The sequence below is a fragment of the Halichoerus grypus genome, chromosome 5 (assembly GCF_964656455.1).
Source record: "Halichoerus grypus chromosome 5, mHalGry1.hap1.1, whole genome shotgun sequence".
NCBI classification, from domain to species: Eukaryota; Metazoa; Chordata; class Mammalia; order Carnivora; family Phocidae; genus Halichoerus; species Halichoerus grypus.
The window spans coordinates 3,124,243-3,140,343 of record NC_135716.1 but is presented as its reverse complement, the minus strand read 5'-3'; the positions used below and the strand labels follow the sequence as shown (position 1 = coordinate 3,140,343).

The 16,101-nt window shown below is 46.4% G+C and overlaps 1 protein-coding gene across 11 annotated transcripts in view; it reads right to left on the bottom strand.

Moving 5' to 3' along the window:
- Window positions 1-16,101, bottom strand: part of PTK2 (protein tyrosine kinase 2) — a 259,848-nt gene that overhangs the window by 123,716 nt on the left and 120,031 nt on the right. For all 11 annotated transcript variants that reach the window (XM_078071946.1, XM_078071938.1, XM_078071937.1 and 8 more), the window contains 2 exons: window positions 16,011-16,090; window positions 13,931-13,993 (listed from right to left, as the gene is read on the bottom strand). In XM_078071946.1, coding sequence (XP_077928072.1) covers window positions 13,931-13,993; window positions 16,011-16,090 — 143 coding nt within the window. The remainder of the gene's footprint in view (window positions 1-13,930; window positions 13,994-16,010; window positions 16,091-16,101) is intronic.

The following is a 16,101-nucleotide window of genomic DNA, read 5'->3' as shown; positions in this document are numbered from 1 at the left end:
CCCAGTGATTTTCTTTAGATCAGGCTACAGAATTGATCATTACTATCACAAGACTCAAAACACTCTGGCTAAGCAGACAGACCAGAAAAACCAGCTCATTCTTTTCCTACTTCCTTTGGTACCGAGTATGTCGGGATTTTTGGTCACTAGAGGGCCCTCGTGTGCTAGTAAAATGAAACAGCCTTTGCAGCCGTCAGGGAATGTCGGGAGACAGGTGGAGGACATAAAAGGATCAAGAAGGAGTAAACTAAACAGTGGCATCTTTTCAGAATTACATAAGGAAACTATAAGCTAAATAGAAAATATTTTTAAAAATACAAAAGGGATGACTTTTTTATCCATGACTGTTAAGTTAGCTGGCATTATAAATGAAACTATAGAAATCACATGGAGTTTATATGGTTGATCCCATATCCAAACATTTCAACCCCTATTCTATAATCTGACTACTAGTTAGTACTTGCTAAATCCAAAACTGGTCTCGGTCCCCATTCTTTTCCATTGTTAGTATGTTCATGACATGCTTCCGAAATTCTTTCTCGACTTCCAGGACACACTGTTTCCTGGTTCTACCTACTAGCTAATTCGTACAACCCTGGTTTTCCATTTATTTTTCTAACTACTTCGCTTTGTAACTTATCTTTCCAGATCTGCGTCATCTACTATGATACAGGGTGTCAAAGAGGGAGACGTGTCCCCCCAGGGTCTTCCCTTTCTTGCTACCTCCTAAACAGACAGGGACTTTGCACTTAAGGGCTTGGGTGCTAGCCACCGTGGGAAGCGTGGGAAGCAGCACAATAAGCACGTAAGAGAAACAATGTAGAATTTTTAGGCACCATTCCTGAGCACTGTCTCCCCTACTTTCCTTTCTGGGCAACTGTTCCATACTAAAAAGCACTTTTCATACAGAGAGCTCTGGGCTGGAATCTTCACTTAGCCACAGGATGGATCTGGCTATTACTAAATACCTATAAACCTGAGGTTATCTATTTGTAAACTGGGAATGCTAAATCCTGCTGCAAACGGTGATGCTGAGGATGAAATAAGAGTGTGTTAAGTCCCTACAACTCTTTCCTCCAGAAATACCGTAGGCGTCCTCCTGTCCGGTGAGAGTTTGGTCCACGTGCCTGGCTCCCTGTTGTTTGAGCAGGAGGTGGGACTCTTCCACCATAAGCAGAATATACACTGGGGGTGGGGGGAGGATAAAACCGGAAGAGCAGGTGGGAGGAAGGCTGGCAGGTGCCCAGGGAAGAGGTGGTGGGAGGGCAGGTAGCAGAGGAAGCGACAAGGAAAGAGATTCAAACCTGTGGAGCACCCAATGACTGGACACGTGAGAGCACTCCATGCACTGAGAAGGGGAGGCTGGGGGTGGGATCTCTTTCAGATGTGTGGGGTACAAGCAAGGTGTACGTGGCCTCCTAGTGGGGATTTCAAGGAGGCAGTTGGCCCCCAAAATGGATGAGGGGGACGTCCTCTTCCCAACTGTGAGACCAGCGTCACCATTAGTCAAACAGGTAATGCGTCTACTTTTCTTAGAGTCAAGTGGAAAGCAAAGAATTTATCACACTCATTTCTGTCACAAATGGGGAAATTAAAGATGGACCCAAAGGGTTGTATGTTTCATGAAAAATGAGAGAGGGCATACTTCTGTGAAAACGAAGCCTATTTCTAGGTGTTACTTTTATTTCCAAGATGAAGACAGCTCCATTTGGGGGGGGGGGAGCTAAGGTCAACTAATGCTGGCAAGTACACAGTTTAGTTTTTCTATTTTTGAGCAATGGATTTCTAACATTTGTCCCTATCTTAGACCTCTTTTAAATGTGACACCTGGGGCACCTGGGTGGCTCAGTCAGTGAAGCGTCTGCCTTCGGCTCAGGTCATGATCCCGGGATCCTGGGATCGAGCCCCACGTCAGGCTCTCTGCTCAGCGGGGAGTCTGCTTCTCCCTCTGCCCCTCCCCCTTCCACTCATGTTCTCTCTCACTCGCTCTGCTCTCTCTCAAATAAATAAATTTTTAAAAAATCTTTAAAAAAATTTTTTAAAATCTTTTTAAAAATGTGACACCTAGTAAGTAAGACACTAAAATGAGGCTAAAGTATGCAAAATCATTGGAAAAATTCAACAACAACACATATCCATTAATCAGGAAGCCAATCTACTTTAGGCTTCCTGGTGGAGGACGCTGAGGAACCCCAAGGAGCACCTCGGGTGCTGCGTTCACAGTTTTAGGGAGAGCCTATTACAGACATCCAAATTTAAACCCTCTCCTAGGACACCCAGCAGGGACAGGCAGCCTGTCCCACTTTCAATGTGAGGCCGCCTCTCCGAGCTGTGTGTGTCTGGCACTGGGTGACGGCATGCCCTCTGATGTGTAGCAGTTGAGTCTTTAGCTTCTTGTGCCATAAAACTCATCTGAGCCCAAACTCTACACAAGTGTGAGATGATGTGAATCAAACAATAAAAACTACTTATATGTCTTCCACAAAATACAACTGCTGGCCTTTATTATAATGTAATTCTTTACTAACACAAACACTTGTCAAGGGGTAGATCCTCACTGGACAAAAAACTAGCTACATGAAACTTTTAGAATACGGCCAAACCCCAATTCCAAAATTCAAGCATTAGGTTGCTTGATTCCCACACGCGTTCAAAGGAAACTTCCAAACCCACACACAGCTGACAAGCTATTAGCATCAGGTGAGAGCTGCACCGTTCACTGCAGTAGCCAAGCAATATATACTTAAGTTAGCTCAGATTAATCTAAGAATCCAGTTCCCTGTCATGGTGGCTGCATGTCAGGGGCTCAGCGGCCTCACATGGGGAGGGGCTGCCTCGCAGGCCAGGGCGGAGAGGACATTCCCACCATGGTGGGACGCTGTGCTGGGCTGCAGCAGGGAATCCAGGACGGCAGGCACCCCGACTCTCCAGGGCTCAGGGCCGTGGCTCGAGGGCTCCTCAGTGAGCGCAGGGGTGAGCGGAACGGACAGACGCTGGGTACGGCTGCCCACCCAGCACAGTGACCACAGGATAACCATGCAGCGTTCCAACCCCTGGGACGAAGCCCTGCAGCCGGGAGGAGGGCGTCCCAGGACGCTGTGGCAGCAGCAGGGCAGCGGACCTCCAAGCTCTGCCCCTCCATGTCTCAGGGCTGACCACCCGCTTCCAGGCCTTCCCCCTCCACAGCCCACTCCCCACGGAGAGCTGTCCAGGTGTGCAGGCGGCAGTCCTCACCACCTGCAGCCTCTCCCTGCCACCCAGCTTCTACCACACAGCAGGAGGAACTCTCCAGAGTGCACCAGCTCCTGCCTGGAGACTCCCAGCCTGTGGCCTCGTCCTGCACACGTGCATCCAAGTCCACTGATACCCTAATCAGAGAGCCATTGATACCAGGCTTGGGAGACCAGAGTACGGAATAAGCTTCAGTCTAAGTAAACCCTTATGTCAAAGATAAGTTTATTTCCCCTTTGGCACCACTTCTGAGAAGACCCTGGCCTCATCTGTTGGCTTTGGGTAACTAAATGCTCTGTGGACATAATTCTTCAAAGATTTAAAGCCCAGGCAAAAAAGCAACTGAAACTGATGTTAAAATACAACTAAAATGTGCATTTTCATACAGGATCCCTATCTTATCCTTGCCCAGAAACTCTGAGTATCTTTAATATAAAAATACCACGGAGATATTTAACTTCTGAAATACCTTAAGCCTCTTAAAAACTGGTAAATATGAAAATTCTCTAACGGCAGTACAGACCGCTATGCACGTCTGGATGGCATTCTCTCCTTCCTGCTGGGTAGTAAGTTGTCTTCTGGCCAGGCACAGTACTATGCTCCTCTCCTGCAGCCGGCTGTGACCACGTGGCTACGACTCGGCCCACGTCCCTCTAAGGGAAAGTACTATGTACACACCTGTGTCCTTGCAGGGAGGGGAAAGAAAGAGGACGCCCATCTCTTCCTCCTCTGGGAGGCTGGAATACAAATGTGACTGGTAAGGTCCACCAGCCATCCTAGGTCATGGGGGGGGAGGGGCGGCATGCTATGGATGATGGGATGGCAAGATTAAAGATTAAACTCTGGGGGCGCCTGGGTGGCTCAGTCATTAACCGTCTGCCTTCGGCTGAGGTCATGGTCCCACGGTCCTGGGATCGAGCCCCGCATCGGGCTCTCTGCTCGGCGGGAAGCCTGCTTCTCCCTCTCCCACTCCCCCTGCTTGTGTTCCCTCTCTCGCTGTCTGTCAAATAAATAAAATCTTAAAAAAAAAAAAAAGGAGGCCTGGCACTCTGGTGATGAGGAACGGCGACTGCCTAGGATTTGTTTTGTATTAAAGAGAAATGACCTTTTATCTTAGTTAAGCCACTGTTAATTCATGCCAAATCCATCAGCATCTTCTTTTACGTATCATAGGTAACTAAAGAAACCTAATAGATTGCTATTAGGAAGACAATGAAGAAATGAAAACAATGCAAACTTATTATCCCCAGTTACTTTTAAATCATGAATTGTTTTTCATCCAAGAAGCACCAATGGGTGGAGCACCACCTAAACGTGAGGCACCGCTAGGCGATGGGGCTAGGAGGGCCTCCACCAGCGAAGCTGACAGTCTAGCAGAAAACAGACACGGGTACACAGACAACTACAGAGGAACACGCCACACGCAAAGGTGACTAAAAACACATGTCTTGAAAAAGCGAACCACATAATAAGGAAATGAGCAGAACCAAAAAGTGAAGTAGTTCATATAAAATAACTTCACAACACAAGTCTGTAGTTTAAACAAGAATCAGTGGTATGTAAAACTCTTCCTTCAACGAGATCACAGTAGGAACCATAATTTAAACACAGTTTCATTAGCGTATTTTGGTTAATTTGTCATTGTCACAATGCAGTTGTTAGCTTGAGTACAAAACATTTTTTTAAAACCTCTAATCTGACCTCCTGTGGCAGCTACCTTCCTCCCCTGCCTCGCCTCTGCTCATAAAGGTGCAAATGGAAGTCTCATCCATCTGCACGCCACTCCGCTCCCTGGAAGCGTGCATCCTCAGGAGGACGCGTTCTGGGGCCGGGGCTGGGGGGCCACCGCCACACATCTCCCTTTTGTCTACAGATAAGGCACACTGGTTCTACCATGGTTGGAAAGACATGGAAAGACTAGCTCTTTAGTTAGTTTAAAGAAAAATTACAGAAGTTCCTACATAGTGCTTTCCCCACTCTTAGAACTTGGCCCAGTTATCTTTAGCATGATTCAAAATAGTTATTTAGAAACATGGTAAAGTTGAAGGCGTATTCTTCATTAGGCTATAAACAACCAAGATTGTCTTTAAATTTTCTGACAGAAACTAGGCAACCCTGTGGACTATTTCCCAATTTTTCTCATTACTGGCAGGGAAAAAGAGAAACCTAAAATAAACTAATAGGAAACAAGTGATATTCTGCATTTGTGTAGAATTCTCTTCTGTATTAGAAAATACACATCTTTCTAAGTGGCCCCAAGTTACCAGCAATACTCAGTAGGAAAGAGAAATGCCGAGGCCCCTGGAGGACCTGGGCTGCCGGGTCCCTGGGGCAGGATGACCAGAGTCTGCTCAGAGCTGGATGACCGCTCAGCGGGCACAACATGTAAAGCCCTGGCATCAGCCTTCCCGACAGCGTTGTGGGAAGACAGAACCCAAGGAACAGCTTCACAAATTTTTAAAGTATTGAGAAAATACCATGAGGAATCATGAATTGTTCATGGAGTAAAGCCACCTTTCAAGATGTCAGAAACAGAACTTAACCACCAAAGATACATACAGAAGAATTTCTAAATAACATACCTCAGGAAAAAGGAAAACTGAAGGCAGGCTGTGCTAGAGCAGCGACTGTTTACGCATCATGGCGACAAACAGGCAGGCCTGCAGACCTGGCCTGGCGTTCGCTAAGCACTGGGGGTGAGGAGCCCTGGGACCGCCAGCCGCGGGCACCTGCTCTAGGGTTCTGGACGGAACGCGTCTGAAGGTGTGGGGGGGGGCAGGGGGGTGGACCTGGTGCTCTGGCGCTGGGCCTGGACCCGAGGGAGGCTGCAGTTGTGTCATCCACCCCTGGCTCTCGAACGAGCCCCCTGGAGCCCCGCTTGCCCTACCTCGGCCTCCCAGCTCTGACTCAAGCCACCTGGAGGCCTGAGTGAGTCTGAGGAGCTGACGGACACACTCCTGCCACCATCACATGCACAAGCATGCAGCAAAAGGTTACTGGGGGGGCGCCTGGGGGGCTCAGTTGTTAAGCGTCTGCCTTCAGCTCAGGTCATGGTCCCAGGGTCCTGGGATCGAGCCCCGCATCGGGCTCCCTGCTCAACGGGAAGCCTGCTTCTCCCTCTCCCACTCCCCCTGCTTGTGTTCCCTCTCTTGCTGTGTGTCTGTCAAATAAATAAATAAAATCTTAAAAAAAAAAAAAAGGTTATTGGGAACAAAGAGCAGATCACATCCCAAGAAATGAACTTGGAATTGAAAAGTGTCAATGGTGAAATGAAATGTGAGCCGATGAGGTATGACAGAAAGACTACTTAGGAGGGAATGAAAGGCTTAGAAGACACATCTAGAGAAATGACACATACACCATCACAGGGAGAAACAGATGGAAAATATGAACCATGTTAAGAGTTATAAAGGTCCAAAGGTATCTAGCTGACAACTGCAGAGCTGATGGCATACACTTTGCAGATGAAAAATGCGAATCCACAGAATCAAGCAGCACATCTTGTTCCAAGCTGGGTCATGAACGAAATGCAAGCGTGAGGCACGAGGGAGACGGAAGAGCAGCGCGAAGCTCCGAAAGGAAAGAGCGACCGCAGAGAAATGGCAGCATGTCTGTCAACAGCCGTCCTGGAAACTCGATCTGTTGAGTGGGGAGCAAATACAGCGTCTGAAGGAAAAGGATGCCGGAAGGGTGGTCTGAAGTAGACACAAGAATGTGTAAGAGATAAAATGGTACACATGCCGCCAAATCAACAATGTCTGCGTGAGATTATAACAACGTCTAACATGTGGAGCTTAAGTAAAGACAGAACTAACATATGGGCGCAACGGTGTGCGAGCTGGAAGGAGGTGCAGAGAGAGTTAGGATGTCCAGAGGTCCTTGCACTACAGAAGAGAGGGTGAAGAGAATTTTAAGATCTAGATTTGGTTACTATAGAAGGTTAAATTGTAAGGGTAACTAATAAAAGAATAGAAATAGTTTGTAAATTTCCAAATCATTAGGGAAGAAAATTTGGAATAAGAAAACCCATTAAGAAATACACATTAAAAAAAAAACCACACACACACCCAAAAAACAAAGTTTTTTTTAAAAAAGGATAATAGAAATAAAGACAACAAAAGCCAGTCCACATACATCGTTTATCCTAATAAATATGAACATATTAAATCACCAGTTAAAAGAAACACATTCTAGATCTATGATGCTTATAAGAGACATGCCTAAAAGTATAAGGACGTAATAAAGCGGGAAGAGAAAAAAAGTAATAAAGGAAAGAACAGAAGTAATATAAGGAAAGAAAATGAAAGCTAGGCCAATGCTAACCTAAAGAAGGCAAAGATGACATCAGGGGGAGAAATCCCCCAAAACAAGAAAGTATGTACGATTAGGCACCCTGAAGGTAACTGAATAATGACAAGAGAGTCAATTAACCAAGAAGATAAAAAACATTCTGTTTGTGTGTTTCACTGAAAAAGCCCCCAGTACAGAGCAGACATGAACTGACCCACAGGAGGCTACGGGCACAGCCGCTCCCACAGAGGGAGACACATGCCTTCTCAGTCACTGACATGTCAGGAGACAAAACACCAGGAAAGACAGACGTTGAGCAGCTTGAACAGAAAGTCCATTTTTAAAACCACACTGAAACACTTACAAAAACTGGTCACATCAAGCAAAGACAGCAGAATGTCAACTGCAGAATCTGGGGGGCGGGTTTACATGTGCTCGCTGCACGGTTCTTTCAACTTTCTTTGTGTCTGAATGTTTACATAATAAATTACTGGAGGGAAATGATCTTACACCAGCTCACAAAGACAGTCTCCACGAAAGCCAAAGAAGCTGTTATCACACAGACCATTACCAAGAAAACCTTTGAAAACATATCTGCACATCTAGAGATGAGAAAATAGAAATAAATCCAGAAAAGTTTGAGAACAAACATCAGGTCTTGAAACTCAAAACTAAAATGAAAATAACTGGCAGATTTTACTACATTAAAAAAAAAAAAGAACAAGTCCTGTATGATGAAAAGCCATTTATGGTCACAGTTGACAGACAAAGACAAGTTGGGAAGAACATACAGAACAAATTCTACAAACACAGTTAATATGACAAAAACCTCTTAATATTAATACGAAAAGAAAATACAGCCAATTTTAAAAAAGGAATATATAAAATGGTCCACATACGAGAAGGTACTCAATATCAACGGTAATCAAGCTGAAATAAGTAAAACAAGCTATTATTTGTCGGTCAACAGGCAAAATCGAACAAGAAAACACGGTGACACTGCCATGTACTGTCACCGGCCCGAACGTCCCCCACGCCCGGACTGTCACACGTAGCATGGCCCACAGATCTGACGGATCTGCTGACATGCACTCGGTCAGTGCAAACAGCTCTCCAGAGTAAGGCTGACGGAAAGAAGCAGGATGCACGTACAGCGTCCTTGCTCTCACACTGAGCTCTGTATTGCCTTGTGCACACACATGGAAAACAAGGGGGGTCTATAGGAATATTTCTGAAGACAGTAAGACTGTGAAGGTGGTTAACACTAACTGATGGGATTCGAAGATTTTTATCTTATTGGACAATTCTGTTCCAATTTTCTCCAGCTAGAATGTATTACTACCTTTGTAAACAAATGAAAACAATTTTGAAAGGTTCAAAATTAAGTTAAGAGATGAACTCTGACATTCTTTCATACGCTGTTTTCTTACTAACACTGTGAAGTAACTCTACACAGTTTGGTTTTCATCGTGAGTGACAAGCTCTCATCTGGATCCTGATCACAATGGTAATTACGGGCAAACGTTTGCTCAGGGCCGGCATTGTGTTCGGCTCTCGATGAGGCTCGCCTCCCTAACTCCGCACACCGAGGCAGGCATCAGCAACACTCTCACTCTACACCCCTGGAAGCCCATACCAAGGGCAGGATACGGTGGGGGCAGGACCCGCACCAGACACTCTGCTGCAAGAGGACAGAGGAATCACACATCCGCACCTACCCGGAACCACTAGAGGGAGGGAGAAAGCGGGCAGGGTAAACCCAGCACAGTCATACCCTGGAACCTAAGCCTCCTAAACCTGCCCTTCTTTTCCTTCTCTATCATGTCTGCCTCATTTACATAGCATACCTACATAAGAATACACAACAGCCGCCTCAAGACTACAGATAATTCTGCTTTTCACCCACAGCCCCTGAGAAGGCCTGTGATGACACCACGCTGCACCCATTTCTCCCGTGATACAGGCCCTCACTTGGGGACAGCAACCCCCACATCCTCCACTTCACTGACCCCCACCCATTAGTGCCCGGGTCTGTCCTCTGCCCCCCCGCCTTCTCTCCCGTCACCTCAATTTCTGTAATCTCTAGAAATAAGCCAAATATATACCAATTCTGATGCAATCCTTGACTTTCATTTCAAACAGATCTTTTTTCTTTATTTTTTTCTTTTTTAAGTAGACTCCACACCCAGTGTGGGGCTCAAACTCATGACCCTGAGATCAAGAGCAGCACTCTCTCTACCAACTGAGCCAGCCAGGTGCTCTTTGTTGCTAACAGATCTTAAACTGAAAACTCCTGTCTCCAAATACACCATCCACCACCCCACCTTGATGGATACCTGCTTCTTCATTTTCTTTCTTTTAACTGCCTGTTCCTGCCGCCACAGACATGTCAATGCATCACCCATGGGGATTTCAGTTGGGCCCCTGTTGTCCTCTGACTCTGTGTCCCTTTCATAGTATTTACAGTATGCCTGGCTCACTTCACCCGGTGACACCACAGTTCCTACTGGGGCCTCGCAGAGACAGGGCAGGATACAGTTCACCGCAACAGGACGGGCTTCCACGCTAACCTGAAGGATGCGAGCAGGCGCTCCAGCACCCTGTCCCTGGCTGCCTGGTGATTTATGATCCAGGTCCTTCTCAGACTTCAGGGAACTGTCCGCCACGGACTGAACTCTTGACTGTCATCCCTATCTACCCGCTGGCTTTTCACCTCCATTCCTTTATCATTCCTCTCTAAATTGAGACAGACTATTGTAGAATAGTCTCAGTTTTACAGAGACGTTGGAAAGACAGCACGGAGCCCCACGCACAGCCCAGGCCCAGGTCTCTCTCCTGTCCCAGCTCCCATCACCAGTGGCACACCACAACTCCTACATCAACACCGACTGGCTATTATTAACAGAGTCTGTACTTAATTCAGATTTCATTACTTCTTCTACATCATTTTTTTTTGTTACAGAATCCAACTTAATTACCATGACTCCACAGACTCTTCTTGGCTATGTGAGGTTCTCAGATTCTCCATGTTTTTGACCATCTTGACAGCTTTAAGGTGTGCTGGTTTGGTATTTTGTATAATGTCCCTCGACTGGGAATTATCTGTGTTTCGCATGAGACTGGGGTTATGGGTTTAGGGGAGGAAGCCAACAGAGGTGGAGTGCCCTTCTCGACAGATCCTCCCGAGGGCACCTGCCGTCAGCATGGCCTCTCACTGCTGACGCCGACCTTGATCATCTAGCTCACGTGTTGCCTGCCAGGTTTCTTCACCGCCAGCCGACTTTCTCCCCACACCCCTCTCCACACCGTCCTGTACGAGTCACCCAGCAGAGCGCATCCTTTAAGGTGGGACTTTATGCTCTGCCCCCTTTGTGGTCACATCTACATAAGTTACTTATAATTCTTCTGTAGGGAAGATTTGTCACTTCTCATGTACTCAGTCATTTCTAAGAGTATGGACTCACGGATATCTACTTTATAATCTGGGTTATGATATAAAACTATGTCGCTCATTTTGTAGCTCAAACAATGCCAGCTTTAGGCACTTCAGCTGGCTCCTGCAACACGTGGGCAGAGCGCTTCCTCCCTCCTGGCACCAGGAAGCTCAGGACCCTCCTGTACTCCCTCCCCCCGCCTTTCTAGCATCAGGCATTTTTCAAAGGAACCCTGGTTCCTTTTATTGATGAATGACATTAGAAACCAGGCACTGGGGACCATGGAAGATTTTAATGCTACTCGTAGGAGCGATTTTATAGCATATGAAATAAACCCACTTTTCTCCTTCATTTCTATTTTTTAAAAAATGCATGTTCCCTCAGAACTGAAAATCAACATGCTCCAACAACTTCTCCGGTTCCCCCTCCAACAGAAACTCTTCCTGCGAGCGGTATCCCTAGTGGCCCAGGACAGAAAACCAAGTCTAACCAGCCAGCTGGCACACAGACCCCAGCTCCGGCCACCTCCACCCAGCTCGCTCCCAGCGCTGCCGTGCCCACAACACAGCCTCGCTCCCCCTCGAGTGGGCAGGAGGGACACCGTGGTGTCCTGGTTCCCTGCTTCCCTTTTTGAACCTTCTTTAATAAAATCCCAGTCCCACGAACATGGAGTTCTAAATCGCAAATCTCCTCACACCACTGTCCTGTTTAGGATGGCCCAGGATCAGCAACGGGCAAGGACCATAGGCTTCTGAAGAGAGCAGTGGGCTGTTAATGACCCAGCCCTCACAATGAACCGACAGTTTTCTAGCTGCTACCTGACCTTCCGTGTCTCTGTGCCTTCACAAAGTCTCATCCCGCCTCCCGGGCAGCTCCCCCCACCTGCCCACATGCCTTCTTCGAGACTCGGGGTGACCACATCTCCCCGTGAAACCACCTCGGACATCAAGTCCCACGCTCCCAACACCCCCCACCCCCAGGCACCTCTACTTCAGCTCCTAGGATGTTACTCTACAATTCTGCTCACTCATCTGAGTCTCCCCGCTAGCTGTAAGCTTCCTGAGGGTGAACATTTTGTATTATTAATTTCTGAATATCCAGCACTCAGCTGCCAATGGCTCAGCACGTGCTCAGTAATGTCCGTTAAGTGAACTAATGAGTAAAGAAATAAATGGACAAAGGAACAGATAATCGACCAAATAACCAAACAGGTAAAACTATTCCTGTTATTTGTGAACCTCCATTTGAATTGAGAACAAACCCAGTGTCATCTCAGACAAGATCTTCAATGATCTCCTCAATTCTGGTGATTTGTATTTGAAGCACTGAGAGTCTGGCAGGCTGAAGAATGTGACAGTTGTGAACAGAAATCTCCACCACAGTGAGTGCTGTTTTCTGTTTCAGTTATCGATGGTCTCACTACTTCTACATCATCCACTGAAGGTCGGGAACACTCTACTGAAAATAATTCTGCCTGCTAAGATATCCTAGTTAATCTCAAATTTTTCATTCATCTCCAACCAACTCCTTTTTGCTCTTCCCAATCTGTTAAGGGCACAACGTATGGATTGATGCGTTCAGATAAACCCGGGCACAGCGTCTGGACAGTGTCCTCTGTGCTGTGCATGCTCACGGACGCTAGGCTCTGCGGACACGTCACGTTCAGAGGTCAGGCTGTGGGCCGGCTCTCAGGGCCTCAAGCAGGACAGACGGCCCAGGTGGCATTCTCTCCCCTCAGAGCCAGGCACAAAGGAGGCTCGTGTCAATTATGAAAAATAACTATCACATCTCTTATGACCAGTTATTATTCCCAATGGCTGTACCTGAGCTGTAACCAATTTGCAAAAATGGTTATTTCTACTTTTATGTTTGAATGACTACAACTCCCCTGCAAAATCTTGCTTTCAAAGTCATGGGGCAGTAGTAAACTTTCACATTGTGGCCACAGCTGGGCTCCAAGAACGTCCAGGCAAAATCTGAAGCCAGTTAAAGTTGCTATCATAGCGGGAGTAGTGATAGATAACCTTTTACTTTATTTTACCAATTTATTTTACATCTCCCAAATACCACAAGGATTTCAGTAATAATACAGCCAGAAAAGGTAAGTGTTGGCCAGATGTGGCACCATTCCTAATGAAACTAAAACGGACCTTTACTGGGACTTAAAGATCAACGCTCTTTTGCTGCATGAATTATCAAAAAGATGAAGTACAGAGGGGCGCTTGGGTGGCTCAGTCGTTGAGCGTCTGCCTTCGGCTCAGGTTATGATCCCAGGGGCCTGGGATCGGGCCCCGCATCGGGTTCCCTGCTCGTCAGGAAGCCCACTTCTTCTCCCACTCCCCCTGCTTGTGTTCCCTCTCTCGCTGTGTCTCTCTCTGTCAAATAAATAAATAAATAAATAAAAATCTTTTAAAAAAAAAAAAAAGATGAAGTACAGAACTTCAAGCCTCCCCAGACATAAACTCCAGCATGGCTTCTATGCATTTAATACAACCTAATATAACAGTCTAATACACAAATTAATTTCAAGATCCGAAAATATTTCAGTTATCCTAAATATCCTGTTACGTGAGCAACAAGTAATTCACATATCTCCACCTGTGAAAAAACCCTTCAACAATGTATACAGAGAATGTAGGTGATAACTGAATCAGCAATTCTGAATTCGCTGCAAACTACAAGTGAAACTTCACCCCAATATGATTAAATCTACAGAGACAGAAGTCTGTGCTGACATGCCGTAAACATTATCAGCCCAAAGACATGTGTCAACAAATTAAAATCTCTGCTCACACAGTTACTGTCATTAGGAATTCTTTGCTTAAAAAAACTTTCCTTCTTCCAGAAATAATTGTTTTAGAAATAGTAGTGTTTCAGGTTTAGAATTTAACTTTAGGTAAACTAATAAAACCCTCGGTTTGAAGGCTGACTTATTTCTGGGTGTGTGCGGTACAGCGGAGCTGTGTGATACTTACTCTAACACTTCATAGTTGGACTTCTTCTCTAGCGCGTTGCCTCGCATCTCCCAGTACGAGCGCCTAAAACCAGGGAAGACATATATTTACACACACGTATAAGGAGGGTCTACGCTGCTGAATGGTAACTACTTTGCGGCTCAGCCACAAACATCCAGATATGCTATTAATAAAGACCGAATCTCATCCCTGGCCTTACTCCCATGCCCCAGTGAGGCAGAGATCAGTGAACACAGACTTTGTCCTACTGGACGATCTTGCTTTCTCTTTTAATGTGAAGCAGGCCTGGCTCTTTGTAAAGATGAGACGCAAAACTCCAGGTGTAAAGGAGGTTAGTTCCATCCGCCGGCTGCTGTGCTCATCTCTCCGTCAGAGACTGCTCGCACGAGCAGGACGGCTACAGGGACACCAGCCTCCTGCCATGGCCAGGCAGGCAGCAAGCACACCGACTCCCGCAGGGGCGCACGTGTCACCCAGGGGAAGCGCACGGACATGTGACAGAATGATCCGAGTAGGCTCTGCAGGCAGAGGGGCCAGACTCCGGCCCGGAAATGCTGTCTACCATTCTGAATGCTCAGTGTCTGAACTTCACTCTCTTACTCCAGACTACCCATTCAAGCAGCCAGGTCTCACTGGAGCCAGGTCCTCTCTCTGCAGAACCTGCCACGCGTGGGTCGGATTCTCTCTGCACATACACAGTATCCTGCAAAGGGCTAAGCTCTGGCTTGAGCTGCTTTGGGACACTCGGGATATGACGCATCATCTCAAGTCATATTACAGGAGAATGAGACTTTGTTTCAAACCTGTCTATAATAATATAAATACTGGTTTTGCTTTTCAAATTTGTTTGGCTTTTTCTTTGGCCTACTTAAAATGAAAGTACTAGACTTAGATGAAAAACTACAAAGGACCCCCAAAGGGTCACTTAGTTGGTTTTCTCGCTTTCTATTCATGCGGGGGGGGAGGGGAGCAGGTAAAGGAGGGGCCTGGAGGGGGAGGCTGATTTGTCCGGCTTTTCCTGCAGTGCATTACTTCATAATGAAATCAAGGACACTGAACGGGGCACAGAGGAGAGGGATAAACACAGCACAGGAGGCCAGAGTGGGAAGGAGCAGGAAGGTGACCTAGAACCCAGGGAGTCCCAGCACCACTCGTGCAACAGCGGGTGCTTTCTGACCCTTGCCCCACATAACCCAGTACAGCACTGTCTGCAGTGAGAAAGGGGCACCCAAGTATGCTTTCTGCCTAGACCTGTGAGGGCTCAGGGGTGGGACAGGAACACGAAGAGACCAGTGAGGGATGATTGCTGTTACTGGAGAAAAGAACTAAGGCTGAACACAAGTTTTAAGGAAGAGTTGAACAACCCTCGGTTGTCCTTGTACGGACTGGTATTTAACAGCCTCATGCAGTATAAAAAATAATGATCTTGGGGGGAAATTCTCACTAACTGTTCTGAGCACACATCATCAAATTTTGGCTAGTTTAACCAACTCATCTTAAACTAGCAGCCTCAAGTAAATTTTAATTGAAATCACACCTGAAAAAGGTAAAATACTCTTTTATTCAAAATTAAAATGGTAGCATAGAATACTTGACAGACGGTGACAAATGTTACCAGAATCAGGAACGATAGCCTCCGATGTCCATTTCCCTCACCCCCGCAGCACGGCCACCACTGGCCATATGCGGCTATTTATGTTTCCATTTAAGCGATGTGCACGAGCACATTTAATCCCTCAGCCCACCGGTGGGGTGGCGAGCGGCTAACACCTGGGATCCCACACACACAGCACACTTCTATTACCCCAGGAGAGTACTGGGGAGCGCTCTCAGACCTACCTACATTCGCACACTCTCATCAATCATTCCACTCCAAATACAACGAAATACCATTTTAAAAGATCCTAAGATTTCTAAAAGTAGCACTGACAACCTAATTCAAAATCTCAAATTTTTACTCAAATTTTATTCAATATTTCATTAGTAATCTTTATGAGGAAAAGGAAAATACTTGGATAATTTCCAAAACTAATGAACACCGCTGATGAGCAAAGTCCTCAATGCCTAGTTACCACCTTACCGTATCTCTAGACAGCCCAGCTTCAAAGCAATGTCCTGGTCCACGCGGTCAGCTATCTCGGACATGTAGTCGCTCTTCACCTGCAATCAGA